We start from the raw sequence: 20,103 nt of genomic DNA on the forward strand, positions 1-20,103 counted from the left end.
AAACTGTCAACCAATAATCCTACATCTGGAAAAACTGTCCTTTAAGCATGAGGGAGAAATTAAGACATTCCCAGATAAACAAAGTTGAAGGAGTTCATTATCATTGGACCTGCTCTGCAAGAAATGCTAAAAGGAGTCCTGGAGGTTGACATAAAAGGACACTAGACAGTAACTTGAAGCCATATGAAGAAATAAGATCTCAGTAAAGGTAAACACATGGTCAATTATAAAAGTTAGTATTATCATAACAATGGTTTGTAACTTCACATTTTGTTTTCTACATGATTTAAGAGACAAATATATTTATAAAAAATAATTATTAGTCTAAAAGCTACTACTGTTGTAACTTTCATCTGTAACTCTACATTTCATTTTCTATGTAATTTAAGATAATTAAATTAATGCATTAAAATAGGGGCTGGCCCCGTGGCTTAGCGGTTAAGTGTGCACGCTCCGCTGCTGGCAGCCCAGGGTTAGATCCCAGGCATGCACCGACGCACCGCTTGTCTGGCCATGCTGAGGCCACATCCCACATACAGCAACTAGAAGGATGTGCAGTTATGACATACAACTATCTACTGGGGCTTTGGGGGGAAAAAATAAATAAATAAAATTATAAAAAAAAAACAAATTAATGCATTAAAATAAATGCATTAGAGATTACAAAATTATTTTATTAAAAAATTATTAATGCATATGTGGGAGCAGAGTTTATGAGAAATCTCTGTACTTTCCCTTCAATTTTGCTGTGAACCTAAAACTGCTCTAAAAAACAAGGTCTTTAAACAAAAAAATTATTAGTTTATATTTTTTGGACACACAATGTATAAAGATATAATTTTGTGACATCAATAAGCGAAAGGGGTCAGGATGGAGCTGTAAAGGAGCAAAGTTTTTATATGTTAGTGAAGTTAAGATGGTATAAATTCAAATTAGAGGGCTGTAATTTTATGACGTCAGATTTAATCCCCATGGTAACCACGAAGAAAATACTCATAGAATATAAACAAAAGGAAATGAGAGGGGAATTAAAATGTTTCACTACAAAAAATCAACTAAATACAAATAAAGAAGACAGTAATGCAGGAAATGAGGGACAAAAAAGCTATGAGCCCTATAGAAAACAAATAGCAAATGACAGAAGTACGTCCCTCCTTATTAGTAATTATTTTAAATGTAAATGGATTAAATTCTCTAATCAAAAGACAGAGATTGACAAAATGGATTAAAAAACATGATCCAACTATGTCCTGCCTGCAAGAGACTCACTTTAGATCCAAAGACACAAATAGGTTGAAAGAGAAAGAATGGAAAAAGATATTCCATGCAAATAATAACCAAAAGGGAGCAGGTGTGGCTATACTAGCATCAGACAAAGTAGACTTGAAATCAAAAAAGGTTATAAGAGACAAAGAAGGACACAATATATGAATAAAAGGTTCAATACAGCAAGAAGATATAATTATGATAAATATTTATGAACGTAGTAACAAGCCATCAAAATACATGAAGCAAAAATTGATAGAATTGAGGAGAGAAATAGATAGTTCTACAATAATAGCAGGAAACTTCATTACCTGACTCTCAATAATGGATAGAGCACCAAACAGAAGATAAACAAGGAAATAGAGGACTTGAACAACACAATAAACCAACTAGATGTAACAGATATACAAAACACTCTACCCAACAACAACAGAATACACATTTTTCTCAAGGGCATATGGGACATTTTCCAGGATAAACTACATATTAGGCCACAAATTAAGTCTCAGTAGATTTAAAAACATAGATATCAGACAAAGTATCTTCTCTGACCACAACTGGATGAAGTTAGAAATCAATAAGAGGGAGAAAACTGGAAAATTCACAAATTTTTGGAAATTAAACAACATACTTTTAAACAACCAATGGATCAAAGAAGAAATCACAACATAGCATGGAAATACAACATAGCAAAACTTATGGAATGCAGCAAAGGCAGTACTAAGGGGGAAATTTATAACTATACAGGCATAAATTTATAGATAAGAAAGATCTTTTAAAAACATTTAAAAACAAGAAAGATCTCAAGACAACAACTTTAAAATTTAATGAATTAGAAAAAGTACAAACTAAACTCAAAGCTAGCAGAAGGAAGAAAATAAGAAAGATTAGGGCAGAGGGAAATGAGATAGAGAAAAAAAAAATGAATGAAACCTAAAGTTGGTACTTTGAAAAGATCAACAAAATTGAGCCAGACAAAGATACTACTAGAAAAGAAACTATAGACAAATATTCTTTATGAACATTGATTTGACAAAATACTAGTGAACTGAGTTCAGCAGAATATTAAAAAGATTATACACCATGACTAAGTGGGAATTATCCCTGGATTGCAAAGATGGCTCAGCATACTAAAATTGATCAATGTAATACACCACATTAACAGAACAAAGAACAAATTACCACATGATCATCTCAACTGATACATGATCATCTCAACTGACAAAATTCAACACACTTTCATGATAAAAACACCCAACAAACTAGGAATGGAAGGAAACTACCTCAACATAATAAAAGCCATATATGAAAAACCCACAGCAAATATTATACTCAATGGGAAAGACTAAAAGCTTTCCTCTAAGGTCAGGAACAAGGCAAGGATGCTCAATCCCATCACTTCTATGCAACATAGCACTGGAAGTCCTAGCCAAAGAAATTATGCAAGAAAAAGAAATAAAAGGCATCCAAATTGGAAAGGAAGAAGTAAAATTATCTCTGTTTCCAGCTGTTGTGATTTTATATGTAGAAAACCCCAAAGATTCCACAAAAAAATTGTCATAGAACTAATAAACATATTCAGCAAAGTAGTGAGATACAAGGTCAATACACAAAATTCAGTAGCATATCTATACACAAACAATAAATAATCTGAAAAGGAAATTAAGAAAACAATTCTACTTATAACAGCAATAAGAAAATAAAATAAAATACCTAGGAATTAACTTAACCAGGGAGATGAAAGACTTGTACAATGAAAACTATGAAACAGCTGAAAAAAATTAAATAAATGGAAATACATCTCATGTTCATAAATTGAAAAATTTAATATTGTTAAAATGTCATTACTACCTAAAGGAGTCTACAGATTCAATGTAGTCCCCATCAAAATACCAAGGACTTTTCTTTGTAGAGGAAAAATCCATCTTAAAATTCATATGGAATCTCAAGTGACCCTGAATAGCCAAAATAATCTTGAAAAAGAAGAACAAAGTTGGACTCGCTTCCTGATTTCAAAAGTTACTACAAAGCTACAGTAATCAAACAGCATGGTACTGGCATAAAGACCGACATATGGACCAATGTAATGGAATAGAGAGCCCAGAAATAAATCCTCACATATATTGTCGAATGATTTTTGACAAGAGTGTCAAGACTATTCAATGGAGAAAGGATAGTCTTTTCAACAAATAATGATGGGAAAACTGGAAATTCACATGCAAAAGAATGAAGTTGGACCCTTACCTAACACCATATACATAAATTAACTCAAAATGGATCAAAGACCTAAACATACGAGCTAAAACTATAAAACTCTTAGAAGAAATCATAGGACAAAATATTTACAACGTTGGATTTGGCAATGATGTCTTAGATATGACACCAAGGGTACAGGTAACAAAAGAAAAAATAGACAAATTGGACTTCACGAAACTTTTGTCAACAAAGGACACTGTCAAAAGTGAAAAGGCAACCTACTGAATAGGAGAAAATAATTTCAAAGCATATATCTGATAAGGGATTAACATCTAGAATATATAAAGAATTCCTAAAACTCAATAACAAAAAACAAACAACTCAATTCAAAAATGGGCAAAGGATGTGAATAGAAATTTCTCCAAAGAAGATATCCAAACGACCAATAAGCACATGAAAAGATGCTCAACATCACTAATTATTAGGGAAACGCAAATCAAAACCACAATGAGATACTACCTCACACCCATTATGATGGCTACTATCATAAAAGCAGAAAATAATAAATGTTGGCAAAGATGTGGAGAACTTGGAACCCCTTCGCATTGTTGGTGGGAATATAAAATGGTACAGCCACTGTGGTGGCAGAATGGTGGTTCCTCAAAAAACTAAAAATAGAATTACCAAATTATTCAGCAATTCCACTTCTGGATATATACTCAAAAGAACTGAAAACAGGGTCTTGAAGAAATACTTGTACATCCATGTTCACAGGAGTACTATTCACAATAGCTAAAACATGGAAGCAACCCAAGTGTCTATCGATGGATGAATGAATAAGCAAAATATGGTATATACATAAAATGGAATACTATTCAGCCTTTAAAAGGAATGAAATTCTTACATATGCTACAACATGGATGAACTTTGAGGACATTCTGCTAAATGAAATACCAGTCACAAAAAGCCAGTGACAAATGAAAGCCAGTCACCAAAAGATAAATACTGTATGATTTCACTTATATGAAGTACACAGAGTAGCCAAAATCATAGAGACAGAAAGTGGAATGGTGGTTCCCAGGCCTGCGGGGCAGGGAGTAAAGGAGAGGTATTGTTTATTGGGTTTATTGTTTATTGGGTTTCAGTTCTGCAAGATGAAATGAGTTTTGGAGATGGGTGGTGGTGAGGGTTCCAGAACTGTGTGAATGTACTTAATGCCACTGAATTGTACACTTAAAAATGATTAATATGGCAAATATTATGTTATGTATATTTTTCCACGATAAAAAAAGTTTTAAGAAGAGAGTGATAATGCTGTACACTTTAATATAGAGGTAGGCATCACCTAATTTTGCATACTAGAAAAGACTGTGATTTGGTAATATCTGTGGAAGCCCTGGGAAAGCAAAAGAGTACTTGTGAGCCCATAACCGGATTTTGCTTTAAGTACTGAGAAGATGACACTGTTTATTATAATATCTCCAGTTTCCAACATAGAAAATAGAATAGGGTATGGGTATGAACCAGACAGATGATTTTTATGTAACTGCAGCAATATCAACATTGAAGATTATTTTTTAATCATAATGGAGAATGAAAAATGGTCTAATTAGTTTCATATCTTCCCATGCCTGCTTTCTTAAAACAGACAGAATACGATGTCAAAGACAAAACTCAACCTAATAAAGTGATCTTGCCCCATGAATTACGGGTGATGTGGCTGAGTTCACTGATTCAACCACTGTGGTACCTGGGTGCTTACCTCCTTTTATCACTTTGTTCCTTGTTACTGAAAAAGCAATTTCCCAAGTGATTTCTAAATAGAGCAGTGCCACTGTGAACCTCCAGGTTTACGACCTAATTTAGGAAGAGCCACATTCTCGGGCTGTATTCCATATATTTCTAAAATTGTAGGTTTACACTGAAAGTGATCTTATAGTAATGATAAGTTTAAGTGATCTTATATTAATGATAAGTTTAAGCAATTTATAGAAAGTTTTAAAAACTGGAATAGCTCAGCAGGCTATGCAAATTATGTTGCTTAGTACAGCATAAATAAATTTCTGAAAAGTTCACTATAAGTTGAAATTAAAAATAAGTTTTCCCTTGATTGGTTAGCATTACTAAGTTCAAAACGTATCTCTTATTAAAAACTCTGTCTTCCGAACATGATGAAAATGATACCCAGTACAAAGTAAAACAAGTAACTATATGTACTTAAAGAAAAATGATAAATTAATATCACTACCTAAATCAACACAAAGTTAGTGCAAAATATTTAGGTTATTTATATTATTAATAAATGTTTCAAAAGCCAAAGGAAAATGAGCAATGATCATTCAAGATAATAGCTAAAGTGAGGGCCGTCCCCGTGGCTTAGCAGTTAAGTGCATGCGCTCCGCTACTGGCGGCCCAGGTTCAGATCCTGGGTGCGCACCAACGCACCGCTTCTCCGGCCATGCTGAGGCCGCATGCCACATACAGCAACTAGAAGGATGTGCAACTATGACATACAACTATCTACTGGGGCTTTGGGGAAAAAAAAGGAGGAGGATTGGCAATAGATGTTAGCTCAGAACCGGTCTTCCTCAGCAAGAAGAGGAGGATTAGCATGGATGTTAGGTCGGGGCTGATCTTCCTCACAAAAAAATATATATATATGAAAATAAGTGGTTCTATGTTTCTTTATAACCCAAACTTGTTGAATATGGTCACTGATAGTTCTAATCGTCACTGTGCTGACAAAGCGACACTCAGTAAACATCAACTGATGATGTTGAAAGATATTCTGAAAGAAAGCAATATCTTAGAGATGCACACAATTTTGAACTAAATCTGTTCTTCCACATAATAGAACTTGATATCTGAGGCAGAAAATAATACTGAGGAGATTAACATTCTCTGTCCCTTGATAATTTTGTTTATTTGTATCCTCATATACATAGCTATAGTTGTAAAAACTGCCCTCCAGAAATTTTTATTTGAATCTATAAATGACACTTTTATTACTTAGCTACTCATAGCTAGCATGATATGATAATAAGTGACACTTTAAGTCCTTTTTAAAAACAATAATGCATTCTGAGAATGTAATACAGAATAAAAACATCCAAAGTACAGAAACACATGACCTTCTTTCGTTGTTAAAGATTAGTTAACTACTATCAAAAACCTATTTGAAGACGTATCTAAGAAAGTCAAATTATCAGTGTCAAATATATTGTACATGAGTACAATACCTTTGAAAAAATGTACCTATTAGGCACAGCAATAATCTAGTACTTGAAATGTAATGAAGCATACTGAAATTCCTTCTGTAAAGGCAGACAATAAAAAACCCAGAAGCTCTTGCCTTTCAACTATCTTACCCAGTCCAAAGTGAAATAAACTCTCATCAATTGGATTTGGCCATTCCAGTAAAATTACTGTAGCTTGTCCTGCTCATTCATTCATTTAAATTTTATACTCCTACTTGTGTAGATAAAACACTTTTGAGAAGTTAAACTTCCTCGATTCAAGAGTCAAACCAGCTACATACAACATTTAACTAAAAATGTTGCAACCAAAGAATATTCATAGCAGGATACCTATTTCATGGTGTTAATCTTACATTTATTCTTTCACTCATTCATTCATTTAACATCTAGTTGTTGAGTTCCAACCACATGCCAGGCCCTGTTTATGCTCTGGGGATACAGTGGCCTACCTACAGACACATTCCTGTTCCTGTGGAACATCCATTCTGTTAAGGATGAAGACAGTCAACATGCCAACTCCCAATGCAAGACGGGAGCCAGGTTACAGCAGAAACAGACCCAGATGATTTGACTGAGAGTGAGTGTGGGTGGGGTGAGGGCTACTAGATTCTGAGGTCAGGGAACGGCAGACTGAGGAGGTTACATTCAAGGTAACACTTGCATGACAAGACGGAGTGTCAGCAATAAGGCCACACTGAGAGGAGTGAGTGGTGGGGAGAATGGAAGATAAAGTCAGAGAGGTCAGCCAAGTGCAAACCATGCACAGCTTTAGGCCATGATGAAGAGTTTAGAGTTTATCATCAGAGCAATGGGAAGCTCTTGAGGGTTTTAAGTAGGGGAGTGTCATGATCTAATTTTTTCAAAAGATCACTCTGGTCACTGAATTTTTGTGGAGTTAGAGGGAATATGAGAAGAGCAGTTAGAAGACTCTTTTAGTGATCTTGGTAAGAGATGATGGTGGCTATGCAATGAAGAGAAGTAGACGAATACAGGATATATTTTGGAGTTATATCTGTTACGACACACTGATGGATTAGATGGGGGAGGAGTGGTGAAGGCAAGGTGAAACTTAAGGCTGCTTTGGTGCCATTCTACTGAACTGGGGGAAGACTGTGAGAGGAATATTTTGGGGGGTGGGAGTGAGGGGCAGTAGAAGTAAAGCAAATATGTCAAGGAGGCAGCTGGATATAAAAATTTGGAGCTCAATGGAGATGTCAAGGCTGGATTTATAAATTTGATAGTTGTCAGGTTATTGCTAATGTTTAAAGGTATAAGACTGGGTCCAGGGGCCGGCCCAGTGGCGTAGTGGTTAAATTCGCATGCTCCACTTCAGCGGCCAGGGGTTCGCAGGTTCAGATCCCGGGCGTGGCCCTACGCATGGCTCATCAAGCCATGCTGAGGCAGCGTCCCGCATAGAGCAACCAGAATGATGTACAACTATGACATGCAACTATCTACTGGGGCTTTGGGGGAGAAAAACGGAAAAAAAGGAGGAAGATTGGCAATAGAGGTTAGCTCAGGGCCAATCTTCCTCAAAAAACAAAACAAAAAAAAACTTCACCTTTGAAAAAAAAAAGACTGGGTCCAGGTAGAGAGTGCAGTTGGAGTAGAGAGCTTAAGACCCAGCCCTAGGACAACCTACCACTGAGACTTTGAAAAGAGAAAGCCAGCCAGCAAAGGAGATTGTGGCACCAGTCAAAGAGTTTGGAGGAAAACCATAGAACATGGCAGCCTGGAAGCCACAAGTACAGAATGTTCAAGGAGAGAGTGTTCAACTCTATCCAATGCTGTGAAGACATCAAGCAAGATGAGGACCATTAGATATGGTAAAGACGGAGGACATTGGTCACCTTAAACAGATTTCAGTGAGTTCTGGGGCTGAAAACCTAGTTAGAGTCAATTGAGAAAAGAACAGGCTATGGAAATATTGAGACAGTGCTTCTGGTTGCAGTGAAGGGTAGAGAAAAATGGGGTAGAACTTGGAAGGGAATAAGTCAAGGGAAATATTAGAGTAGATACAAATGCTAGTGAGGTTCACCCAATGGAAAGGGAGAAATTGATGATGTAGAAGGAAAACATGTTTAAATGCAGGAGAAAGTCTTAGAACAAGTAAGAGGGGATGGTGTCCAGAGCACAAGTAGGGGCATCTTCCTTAGACAAGAACAGGAACTCTCCACCCATTGCAATAGGAGGAAAGCCACAGAGTGTGAGTTTACATATAAGTAAGTTGGTATAATTTGGGGTAGATGATGAAGTGTTATTTTGGGACTAGACACAGAGCACATGCATATTATGGGATATCAAAGCTAGTATGCATCAGTTATATAATGACTATAAATATCTATTACCATCTTAGAGAGGAATAAGGGAGTACACAGAGGGATTTGAGGGTATATCTTACATATTGCTTTTTCCTGATTGAAAATTTGATTCAGGGGCAGGCCCCCTGGCTTAGCGGTTAAGCGCGCGCGCTCCATTACTAGTGGCCCGGGTTAGGATCCCAGGTGCTCACCGACACACCGCTTGTCCAGCCATGCTGAGGCGGCGTCCCACATATAGCAACTATGCAACTATGAAGTATGACTATCTACTGGGGCCTTGGGGAGAAAAAGGGAAAAAAAAAAAAAAAGGAGGAGGATTGACAATAGATGTTAGCTCAGGGCCGGTCTTCCTCAGCAAAAAGAGGAGGATTGGCATGGATGTTAACTCAGGGCCGATCTTCCCCCCACCAAATAAAACATATAAAAAAATAAAAGAAAATTTGATTCATCAGTTTATTCCCATTACACCCTTGTGTACTGAGGATCTGTGATGTACCAGTTTGATTATTTTATAATGTCATCAGATAGGGAGCCAAACTCAGAATCTGTCTTCCTTGGCAAGTTTCATCCTACCACCTTAGTCTTCTCTGATTTCCTCTAGACCTCTAGGCTGCACCTCACAGTACAATCAGCACTCTTTCATTCCATATGTGTTTCTTGCTCACAGATCTTATTGTCTCAAATAGAGACAAGGATGGGGCCAAGTATTTTTACAATAAAATATCATTGCCTCTCCCACTGTGAAAAACCTAGCGTTAGATATAAAGTAAGGACTTAAATACTTGTTGACCAATTTATCTTTTTAGAGTTGAATGGCTAATAAAAAGTTTTACGCAGCAGTTCCTTGGCTAACAGAATACACATAATTCCTCGTGGCACCTGCTGGGTATTGCTGGGAGATGCTGAAATCATTCATCAATTTTCTCCTTTACATGCTATGCAATTAGTTTGTCTGGGGCAAAGTCTAAATGTATATCAATCAAGAGCAGATTAGGGAGCTAAGTACTAGCTATCTTCCTTCTAAGGTTTGCATCCACTATCTTAGGAAAAGAGCTTTGGTCTAAAAAAGCATTCAAATGAAAGAAGCTTTAAGGAGAATGCAATAGTAAGATTGAGAATTACCCAGTGCTACTTGTTTTCTGTAGCATAATATGGATTTGAAACCAATTTAGCAATATCCTTAGTGAGAAAGATGATATTATTAAGAGAACACTTATCAGCATAGCCTATTTTGCATTGTCTTAAGTCAGTTTTCATCAGGGCAGACTGAAAGTTTAGCAGATTTTCAGTATATGGATTTCGATTATGTGTTATATGTTAATTATGTGAAACATAAGTTAAATTCCAAATTTAATCATTCTTAAGCCAATTACAGCTATTTGATGTCATTATATTTAAATCAGAATGCAAATATCACTCATACATATTTTGATTTTAAGAAATAATTGTATCATCAGACAATACTGACCTTTAATTTTATCCAGCTGGTTACCATGGAAAGTTGATGAATTAACAATCAGAATAGCATTTAACCAAAGGTCCCAGATACTACACGTGGCAGTCAATAGAGCTCCAAGGAAGACAGTGACTATAGTTACTGTAAAATTTTGTCACTCTATAAAATAAAGTAGCTACTGACAGAATGAACTATTCCATTTTTCCATGGTATATGCAAACTGACAAAGATAATATCTAATAAAATGAAATATACAGAGAGACTTAGAATTTTAGACTTATGAAAACCTATACCAAAAATATCTTTAGGAATATTCTTTCGTTGGTATACCATAGCACTAGACAAAACTAACAGAATGTTTTAAAAGCATTTGTTGCATAAAACATTTTAATTGAATTATTTAATGTATTCCATAAGATACCTGTGCATTTATAATATTTTCATTTTTCAATGCTTACATCTAAAGATCTGAAAATAACAGAGTCACTAAGTCTGTAGGTAAGAAATACTAAATGCTATTATTCTAGGTTTCTATTCATTTCTTACTAATCTACATGGATTTTTATACTGTTTTTACTCATACCATAAATTAGGTTCTAATTAGTGGTAAAATGGCAAAGTTTACATTGTTCATTCAAAAAATAACTCCAGACACGTTAGAATTATTTTAAAATTAACCAATAAACTATAATCTGTTAATTCTTTTTGTGGGTTCTTGGTGGTGGGCAGGGGGGAGAAGATACATTATTGAAAGATTTTTTTTAAAAAATCACAGGAAAAAATGAAATATGAATCTTTCTCTTAAAGCTTTTTCCCCCCCATAGAGGCAACGTACCTTAAAATGGAGGTTATTAAGCAATTAATGGCACAAATTTAACTAAAATATTGCAAATGTGATAGTATAATATCTTGGTAAATATGAGAATTTTGAAAGCCATAAAATTAAAGACTTTGATATGTGTAAGATCAATAGACATGACTTATCACTATTTAATATGAGCTTTAATTTTTAAATGCTGTGTTCCAATGAAAAAGTGTACTGCACAGGAAAATTGAAATTTCAGTAAAGAATCAAGACAAAAGAAACAAACTTTATATTAAAGTATCTTTAAGAGGTTATACTTACGCAGCAACCTCCTCTTTTGACAATCCTTTGAAATTCACCTCCAGATAATGATCTATGTCATCTTTTTCTTTGATCAATTGAGACCTAAATGAAATGGAAAGAAATAATAAAGCACTGCCTTATCAAGTTGAAAAGCTACCAAATATATAAAATGCCTCCAGGAGAACAGAAATATTCAGGGATAATGCCATATATAATAAATGTTCTACAATAGCTATACAGTTAGGTTGTTGATTAATAATTTCAAATTTTTAATTTTCTTGAATGGAAAATGATAGGGAAGAATATTAAACCTAGTGTGTAAACAAATAAAACACCAAACAGATTAAAATAATCTACATTCTTAAATAAATGGAATTTTCTTCTCAAAGCTTTTAAGATCTTCCATTTTACTTAACATTGTTTCACAGTATAACTTGCCAACTATAGAAGTCATATTCTGTTGGCACAGAATCTTGAACTAAGAATACTTGATACATATGTGTAAATTTTATCTGTTCTAAACATTACCAAATTTTGCTCTGAAATGCTGTTTGACTGGGTTTTTTTAATCACACATAAAACTCAAATTATTATTAAAAGTTCAAGGTGCAAAGTGATTTTAAGAAGATTTTACTGAGAGATATATTACACGTGTAGTGTATTCATTCTTCACCCTCACCCCCTTGCACCTTTAAAAATAAGCATACTATTAACATCTTATAACCATGGGAGTACGGGACTAAACAAATATATGTTTTTATTCAGAAGCTAATGGAGAATGTTGATACAAAACTTTGCCTTAAATAGTTACAATCAAAATATTTTTCTTCAATAAAATGAATATAAGAAAAATATTCTTTAAAATTCATCTTATTTTAGGGATGTGAGATTGGGGTATGTTTTTTTTTTTTTTGTGAGGAAGATCAGCCCTGAGCTAACATCCAGGCCAAGCCTCCTCTTTTTGCTGAGGAAGACTGGTCTTGAGCTAATATCCATGCCCATCTTCCTCTACTTTATACGGGATAACGCCACAGCATGGCCTGACAAATGGTGTGTCGGTGTGCGCCCAGTTCTGAATCCCGGACCACCAGCAGCAGAGCGTGCGCATTTAACCCCTACGCCACGGGGCTGGCCCCGTGGGCTAATGTTTTTGCTCATGTTGAAAAGAAAACATAATCTCAATCATTAAAAAAGATAGGAAGAACAAGTTTTTTCAGACTGTGTTAATATTTCACATTATTCAAAAGTAAAGTGGAAAATAAGAATATATATACTGGTAACGTAATGTTATGTCAGTTATACCCCAATAAATAAATATATACTGAAATTATGCATCATTGAAGAGTTTCTGATTTTCAAAATTTTTTAAAAGAAAATTTGGCTATTATAAAAGAACTTTTATGTTAGTGTACCTGAATGTATTTATTTTGGTCCAGGCGCTTTGGTCTTTCCTAGAAATACTGAAAATGAAGTATAATCCTTCTCAGAACAAAGTAGTCTCAATACTTCGATCACTATGCCTTGCAGGAATTGAAAAGTATGCACATAAAAAAAATAATCAAACCTACACGTGTACATTATTTATATTGATAAATAATATGTGCATTACTAGAAACCAATACTACCATAAATGGCAATTTCTAAATAACACAATCTCAGTTAATATTCATAATTATGACAAAATACATTGAGTTCTCTGTCCTGTAGTTTCTCGGCTACAACTCCAGGGGCTCGGCAGCCATTCACAGGCAGCAGCAGCCTGATGATGCATTTTCAGGCTCCAGGATCATTTTAGGAGCTAAATCGTGCCTGCCAATCTACCCTAGAAGCAAGACTGTGTCCTCCTTCCCCCAAACCAGAAATCAGCACTCAGCGCCCCGTGGATATAAGCCGTACACTTTTCATTCCTAAGGCTTCTGCTTTCTATTCTCCACTCACATTTTAAAAAGGAAACGTATCTCCAAAGTTTTATAGGAACCATGATACAATTGGAATAGGAAATAAAAGGATCAAATGAGAACTAGCTCACTAAATAAATATATTCTTAATATTTGAGTGAGGTTCATCATCAATCTTTTTGAAACAGCAAATTTGAATATTCTGAATATAACAAATACTTTTGTTTTTAAACAATTTTGTTTTCTGAGATATGCTATTGACATTTCTTACTGGAAGAAATTCATTCTGTAGGAAAAGAAATGAAAACCAGGGTCACGTACCTTGCAGTTGTTGTAGGGGAGCATGGCAGCTTCTGTCTAGCTAAGGAGGTAAGCTTTGGGCGTGTCATGGGCAGTGGGGGCAGGGTGGTCATTTTGGACTACAAAAAAAAAAAGAAATGGTATTTTAAAGAATAAATCTTTCAGTGAATCCTTTAAGACGTTATTAGAGATCCACAGTCTGTCATCGAGCTGAGAGTATCTCTGTGTGTAGAACTATAGTTCTCTTTTTCAGGAATGATACTCAGTGAGTGGATTCTGCAGGTTGCTTCTCTCATTATTTTCTTCCACTATCTGCCTTTTGGCCAACTTATTACTTGCCTGCATCTATACTACGAAGTAGATGTAAGGAGAAAATCTGATAAATGAGTCGAAGATTCAGACAATCAGGAGATTTGGTATGAGTTTTGTTAAGTGACATGGCTGCAATTAAAGACTGAAGATTTTTAGGACAGCTGTGGATTTCAAACGTTCATGCTTTGCTTTCCCGTTACCATCAATAATTGAAAATTGCTCAGACTTTGCTATTTTCTAAAAACTTTATCACTCACAAATAAAGGCTTTCCCTTAGAAGTGACAGATGCTAAGAATGAGTCCGAACCAGGAAGGAGCTGCCCTGAGAGACATACAGCTACAACAGTGTCACAGATCACTTCAAAAGGTAGTGGTTTAAAATAGATTGTTTAAAACAAAAATCATTTTATCACCTCTCACACTTTTTGTGGGTCAGCAATTAGGACAGGGCACAATTGGAATGGCTTTTCTCTACTCCACAATGCCTAGAGCTTCTGCTGGAAGACTCAGAAGGTTGGGGGTAACTCAATGGTGGGAATCATCTGTAAGTGTCTTTACTCATATATCTGTGGTTGATGCTAACTATTAGCTGAGACCTCACCTGGGGATGTCTGCCAGAATACATACATATGGCCTCCCCATATGGCTTGGGCTTCCTCACAGCAAGGCAGCCGTAAACTTCTTATATGGCAGCTTAGGGCTCCAAAGGCAAGTATCCCAAAGAAAAGCCAGGCAGAAGCTGTATCCCCTTTTAAGGCCTGGCCTTGGCAGTCACATAGCATCACTTCCTACTGTAATAACACACCTGCCCAGATTCAAGGCTAGTGAACACAGACCCACCTATTGATGAGAGATCATCAAAGTCACATTGATAGAAAAGAATGTGAGATGAGAAATACTGTAGTGGCCATCTTTGGAAAATGTAATGTGCCACTGTGGAGAAGGTAAGTGAGCAATAAGAAAGGTGGATCTATAAAATCAAGTTATCTAAAACTTACTCTGAAGAGGAAGAAGTGTGGAAATAATGTCTGTGGACTTAGAATGAAAAAATTGTCACATGTTGCAAGGGCTTTCAGGTGCAAAAGAACCCATGCTTCTACTGTTAAAGAGAGAGGCATTCAAAAGGCCTAAGCCTCTTGGTTCACCACCACTATGTCCAGTTTTGACCTCTATCTATCCTTAGCTCCACCGAGCAATTGGAAGGCTTGTTTTCAGTGTTGAACCATTTACCTTGCATTTACTACCTGTGTGGCCTAGAGTAAATCACCATCAATCTGGGCCTTGAATGTATTCAACAGATATTTATTGAGCTTCTACTTGGTGCCAGGTACTATTACAGGTGCTGAAGATAACAGCTGTGAACAAAAATCTCTGACCTCAAGAATTTACATTACAGGGGTGGATGTGGGGGAAAAGCGGACAATATATAAATAAGCAAAATACATAGACATCAGATGATACGACCTATAGCAAAAAATACAGCAAGGAACTAGAAAGTACCCAAAGGCCCACCAGTAGCAAAGGGATAAATAACAGCAGAAGGAGATGAAGTCAAAGAAGTTAAGGAGAAATTTGGTGTTCTGATGGTATAGGGTCTTGAAGGTTACTGTAAAACACTGTGACTTTTACTCTGATTGAGGTAAGAATTCGTTGGAGGATTTTGAGCAGTGGAGTGACATGATCTGAATTCCACCTTGAAAGGATCACTGTGGCTTCTCTTTTGAATTTAGACGGTAGGAGGAAGAAGGGCAGACAGAAGTGAGGCCAGCTGGGAGCTTGCTGTGAAATCCGGGTGAAAGAGGATGGTGGTTTAGGTAGAGGTAGGGATGGAGAGATATGGTCATGCCTAAGGTAGAGCTACCTATAGACAGCTGAGACACAAAATTTCCCTAGTGCCACAAAGCTATGGCGGCAGGTGGGGGGGTGAGTGGAGAGCAATGAGATTTGAGGAAAATCTTTTGAAATTCAGTGTAGAAATAGGGAGTCTTGTGTTCTGAAAACAGATTGTTACCCTGGCCTGAAAATAATCTTTCCCACAATTAAAGAGAAAATTCTAAAGCAGATCAGTGTCTTGTTTTAGATGTAATAGAATCCTAATATTACCCAGATTATCAGGGCATGATATGATCTGTGAAACATAATGTCCATTTATTTTTATACAGTTATAGCTTTAAAGCACACAGTCTAAACAGCAAATGTTAGTCCTCTCCTCCAGAACAAACATTAGAAACATATTGTATTATACTTCATAACTTCATAATACAGTGACTTAATTCTTTTGTAATTTAAAAAATCTATTTTTCTGATCAGATATTATATTAACCAGTTATTTGGATAACCTGAACTTACTAAATGGCAACATTATGCAGAACGTGTGCTGAGAAGTTATGACCAACATAGGGTTAGACCTCATGTACAGGTTTGAAGGGACACCAAAGGCTCGCACCTTCCATGTGACTATTTCAGAGAAGCTGTGGAGACTATATCTTCCAGAGTCGTCTGATGCTACAGAGCAAATCTGGGCCATCTCAGTTCTTACCCCTAATCTGTTTATCCCTAGCAGATTTCGAAAGGGAGACAAGAAAGCAATGACTGTGCTGGGATGGGACATTCTATGCTCTCTGAACTAAGACTCTGTTCTGAGAGCCCCACTTTGCTTACCAAGAGCATTGAGGCAGGGGTGATCTCTGCATTACTGCAGGGGCCTTTGAAGGGTTCACCAATGAGCTTCAAAATGAGGAAACAGTACTTGCAATTTCTCCAAACACTAGGAAGACCCAGCTACTTATAGACGGACAGAGGAACTAGGCCCCAGAAGCTCTGATCCAGCCAGTATATCCCATCAAGATGTGGATAAGCCCCCACAAAAGTTGGGCTACCAGTACGTGATATAAAATTTATTCTTTTTGATGTTTACTTGGGTTAGATGAATTTTGCTAGAAAATATAAGTATCGAATGAAATCAAATGCAAATGTTATACATGGAGAGGAACGTGTCTTCTTTGTCTCACAGATCAACTGTGATTTTTTTTCCCCAAAATCTGAGTTAACGTTTCCTACCATTAAAGTTTCAGCCGCCAGTTCCTTCATTTTGCTCTCCTCTGATCTGAGAACATTAGCAGCAGGAGCACCTTTACTCTTAAATTTAGTTTAATGTAAGTATCACAAGGCCTGCTGGCAAGCCTCAAGGCACAAACTCTGAATGCGGGGTGGTCAGAGCTGAATGATAAAGTGGAAAAAAAGTTATTAACTGCATGTTGGAAAAAATATCCCTCAACCCATCTATTTTGGAAAGTTTAAGGTCAAAGTTAGGGTGGAAGTTGAGCAGGCTCCCTTCCCTGCACTAAACCCCACATTCTACCTTGCCTATGCCTGCTAGGAAAGGGGATTTTGTTTTTCACCATACATGGTCACATAAGGGTATTTTGTTTTACACAATAATGTGTGTATTGAAATTTTACACACATAATATTTGAAATGCATCAAATATTTAAAGGGATCCTGTAACAAATTATTTTCTTATCTAAGGAATCACTATCTCTTTTATGTTTTATAAGTTTAGTCTTATTGTTGAACATTTGGTCTTAATGTTGAATTTTCTTAAAGCAGAAAGCAGCTGTATTCTAGCATATAAAAGCCCCCAAGGGGAAAATAAGTGAGAAAAAATGCAAGCATGCTTAGGGCCCTGTCATTTCAGGCTTAAATTATACCTATGGAGTGAAGAAAGCCTTTTGCTCTTTGTTAAAATGAGTTGTAGCATTTTCCTGGTGTTGGCCAGACAGTGTTCCTGGCTCCCAGGTGAGCTCCAACCATGAGGAATGGGACCAGTGCTATGGGGTGACCGACCTAGGCCTGAAACAGAAATGGAACATGTCCTTAACAATGGCACTGTGTCAGGGTTCTCCTATCTCAAGACCACAGAGGAGATCACACAAGACGGCTGCCAACTGCAGGGAGGGGAATGGTGCAGATTCAGGTGAGTAAGGGAGAAGGAGAATGAGAGGTACCTCTCTGGCTGGTACCAGAATGAGCTTAGCCCCAGGAGCTAAGGGTGCAGCAGTCTGTTAGGAGGACCCAGAGGCAGCTCCCTCAGTGCCAGCAAGTGGGCGGTGCTTCATGCAGCACTAAGGGTGCTGAGACCAAGATCAAAAGGCTGCCTGAAGCCATTCCACTGTTGGTGTTCAGAAGAGATTTGGTGGTTTCTTTGATCTGCTGGTTAGCTCTCGCATCACAGGTACAGTCTCTGAGTTTGGCCCCCACTTGCAAAGACAAATGAGAACGGAGAAACACAGGATGAAAGGTTTGAGAGTGCTGGGTCAGGCTGAAGGTATCCCACGGTGTGAGTTTAAATTTCTGGCCCCAAGTAAAATTCTTCAAAGAGTAACCCTCTTGCCCACTATCCCCAGAGATATCCTCATCAGGAAACACAAAGGAAGGGAAGGCCTAGCCCTGTGTAGACAGAGGCTACTCGGGGAGCGACTCTGTCTGAGGCTGACCACTGTCTCCAGAATTCAGTCACTTTGGGGTAAAAGCTGAGATGTAAGAAATGAAGCCAGTAAGCCCCAGCAAGCAAATGTATTATGTGTCATCAAGAGAGTTCAAAATAATTATGATTTTCCTATCACCAACAAAATCATTTATAATAAATAGAACTTTTCATGACTTAGAAATTAGAACTTTACTATGGACATTCAAAGAAGACCACAGAAGAAATATCAAAAATTGTGCTTCTGAAAAGAGCAAAAAAAAAATATTCACGTAAGTTTAAAGAGTCACTAAATGTTATCCCCTGTATCATAATTTTTGGATACTTCTAGCACTCCATGGTAGGTAATAAGACAGGTTGTTAAATAAAATAAATATAAATCACACATTTCCTACCGACTGACATTAATTGATGGTTAAATCAAAATATAAAGCAGGCAAAGTGTTTGAAGGCAGACCATGTTTCCCTTGACTTACATTTGGAGATTACTTCTGAAGCTCTCGTCAGGCTTACGACTTTAGTCTGAAAATCAGGAAGGAAAGGATGATAGCAAAGGCGAGACCAAAAAAGTTAAAAATTAGTTAATAGAATAACTCATCTTCCTGCCCCAAATCATAGGATAAGATTCATTCATACAATAAATACCAAATACCTGTTATGTGTTTAGATGAACTTTTTTTTAAATCCCAAAGTATAGACCCTATGGAAGAAACTAATCATTAATTCAATGAAATGCCAATACATCTCAAATATGTATATGTATTGATATATTCCAATACAAATGTGACATTAGGAATAACAATTTGATCTCTCAAACTTATGAGAGAAGGAGTTATCTTTACCCAAACCAAGGGCATTTCAATTCCCTTTCTGCTCCTTCCTAGTTCTAACCAAGACTAATAATTTATTCCCACGCCTGTTTTATTTTTCCACCGCCCTCAGAGGGTCAGGCGACTGAGAAGCGGGAGGAATGCCTTTCCCTGCTCCTACTTCTATTCATTTCTTGAGGTAAATGGTGAGGGCCTTGGCTCAGGAAACTTAAGACAGAATCTACCGACTGACGGAGGAGGGTCTGTGGGGGTCAGGGAAGGGACTGTCCGGGAGAACAGCCTGCCTCTCCTAGGAGCCGTGCAAGTCCTACCCCGAGCCTCACCCCAGCCGTCACGAACCTCGGTGGACTGGCCCTGGGGAACAACTCTGGCTTTTCGTTCCTCCCAAGAGTGTCCCCGACCAGTGGCAGGTGCTGGGAGCCAGCGATGCCCCGTCCCGCGCTGGGTGCGAGACCTGGCACAGCCAGCGCTGAGACAGGGGACGCGAAAGCGTCTCCACGGATACAGAGGGGGCGGGGCGGGGCGGGCGGGGGCGGGATTAGGCTAAACAGGGCCTCAGGGTTGGGGCAGCATTCAGACACTCGGGCGCGTGGGCGGAGCCTGGCCAGGGCGGAGCCTATTGAGGGCTGCGCGGGGCCTCCAGACCCAGCAACTTTTTCAAGGCAGCTCTCAG

The 20,103-nt window shown here is 37.3% G+C and overlaps 1 protein-coding gene across 2 annotated transcripts in view; it reads right to left on the bottom strand.

Annotated features, from left to right (window-relative positions):
* The window catches only part of TTC29 (tetratricopeptide repeat domain 29), a 216,446-nt gene extending 196,591 nt beyond the window's left edge, over positions 1-19,855 (bottom strand). The window contains exons 1-5 of one of the 2 annotated variants that reach the window (XM_058550162.1): positions 19,770-19,855; positions 19,077-19,122; positions 18,122-18,373; positions 13,824-13,921; positions 11,623-11,706 (exon numbers count right to left, since the gene is read on the bottom strand). In XM_058550162.1, coding sequence (XP_058406145.1) covers positions 11,623-11,706; positions 13,824-13,915 — 176 coding nt within the window. In that variant the 5' untranslated portion in view covers positions 13,916-13,921; positions 18,122-18,373; positions 19,077-19,122; positions 19,770-19,855. The remainder of the gene's footprint in view (positions 1-11,622; positions 11,707-13,823; positions 13,922-18,121; positions 18,374-19,076; positions 19,123-19,769) is intronic. The other variant, XM_058550163.1, reaches the window with a different exon arrangement.
* Positions 19,856-20,103: the final 248 nt, after the last annotated feature.

The sequence above is a fragment of the Diceros bicornis genome, chromosome 11, assembly GCF_020826845.1.
Source record: "Diceros bicornis minor isolate mBicDic1 chromosome 11, mDicBic1.mat.cur, whole genome shotgun sequence".
Lineage (NCBI taxonomy): Eukaryota > Metazoa > Chordata > Mammalia > Perissodactyla > Rhinocerotidae > Diceros > Diceros bicornis.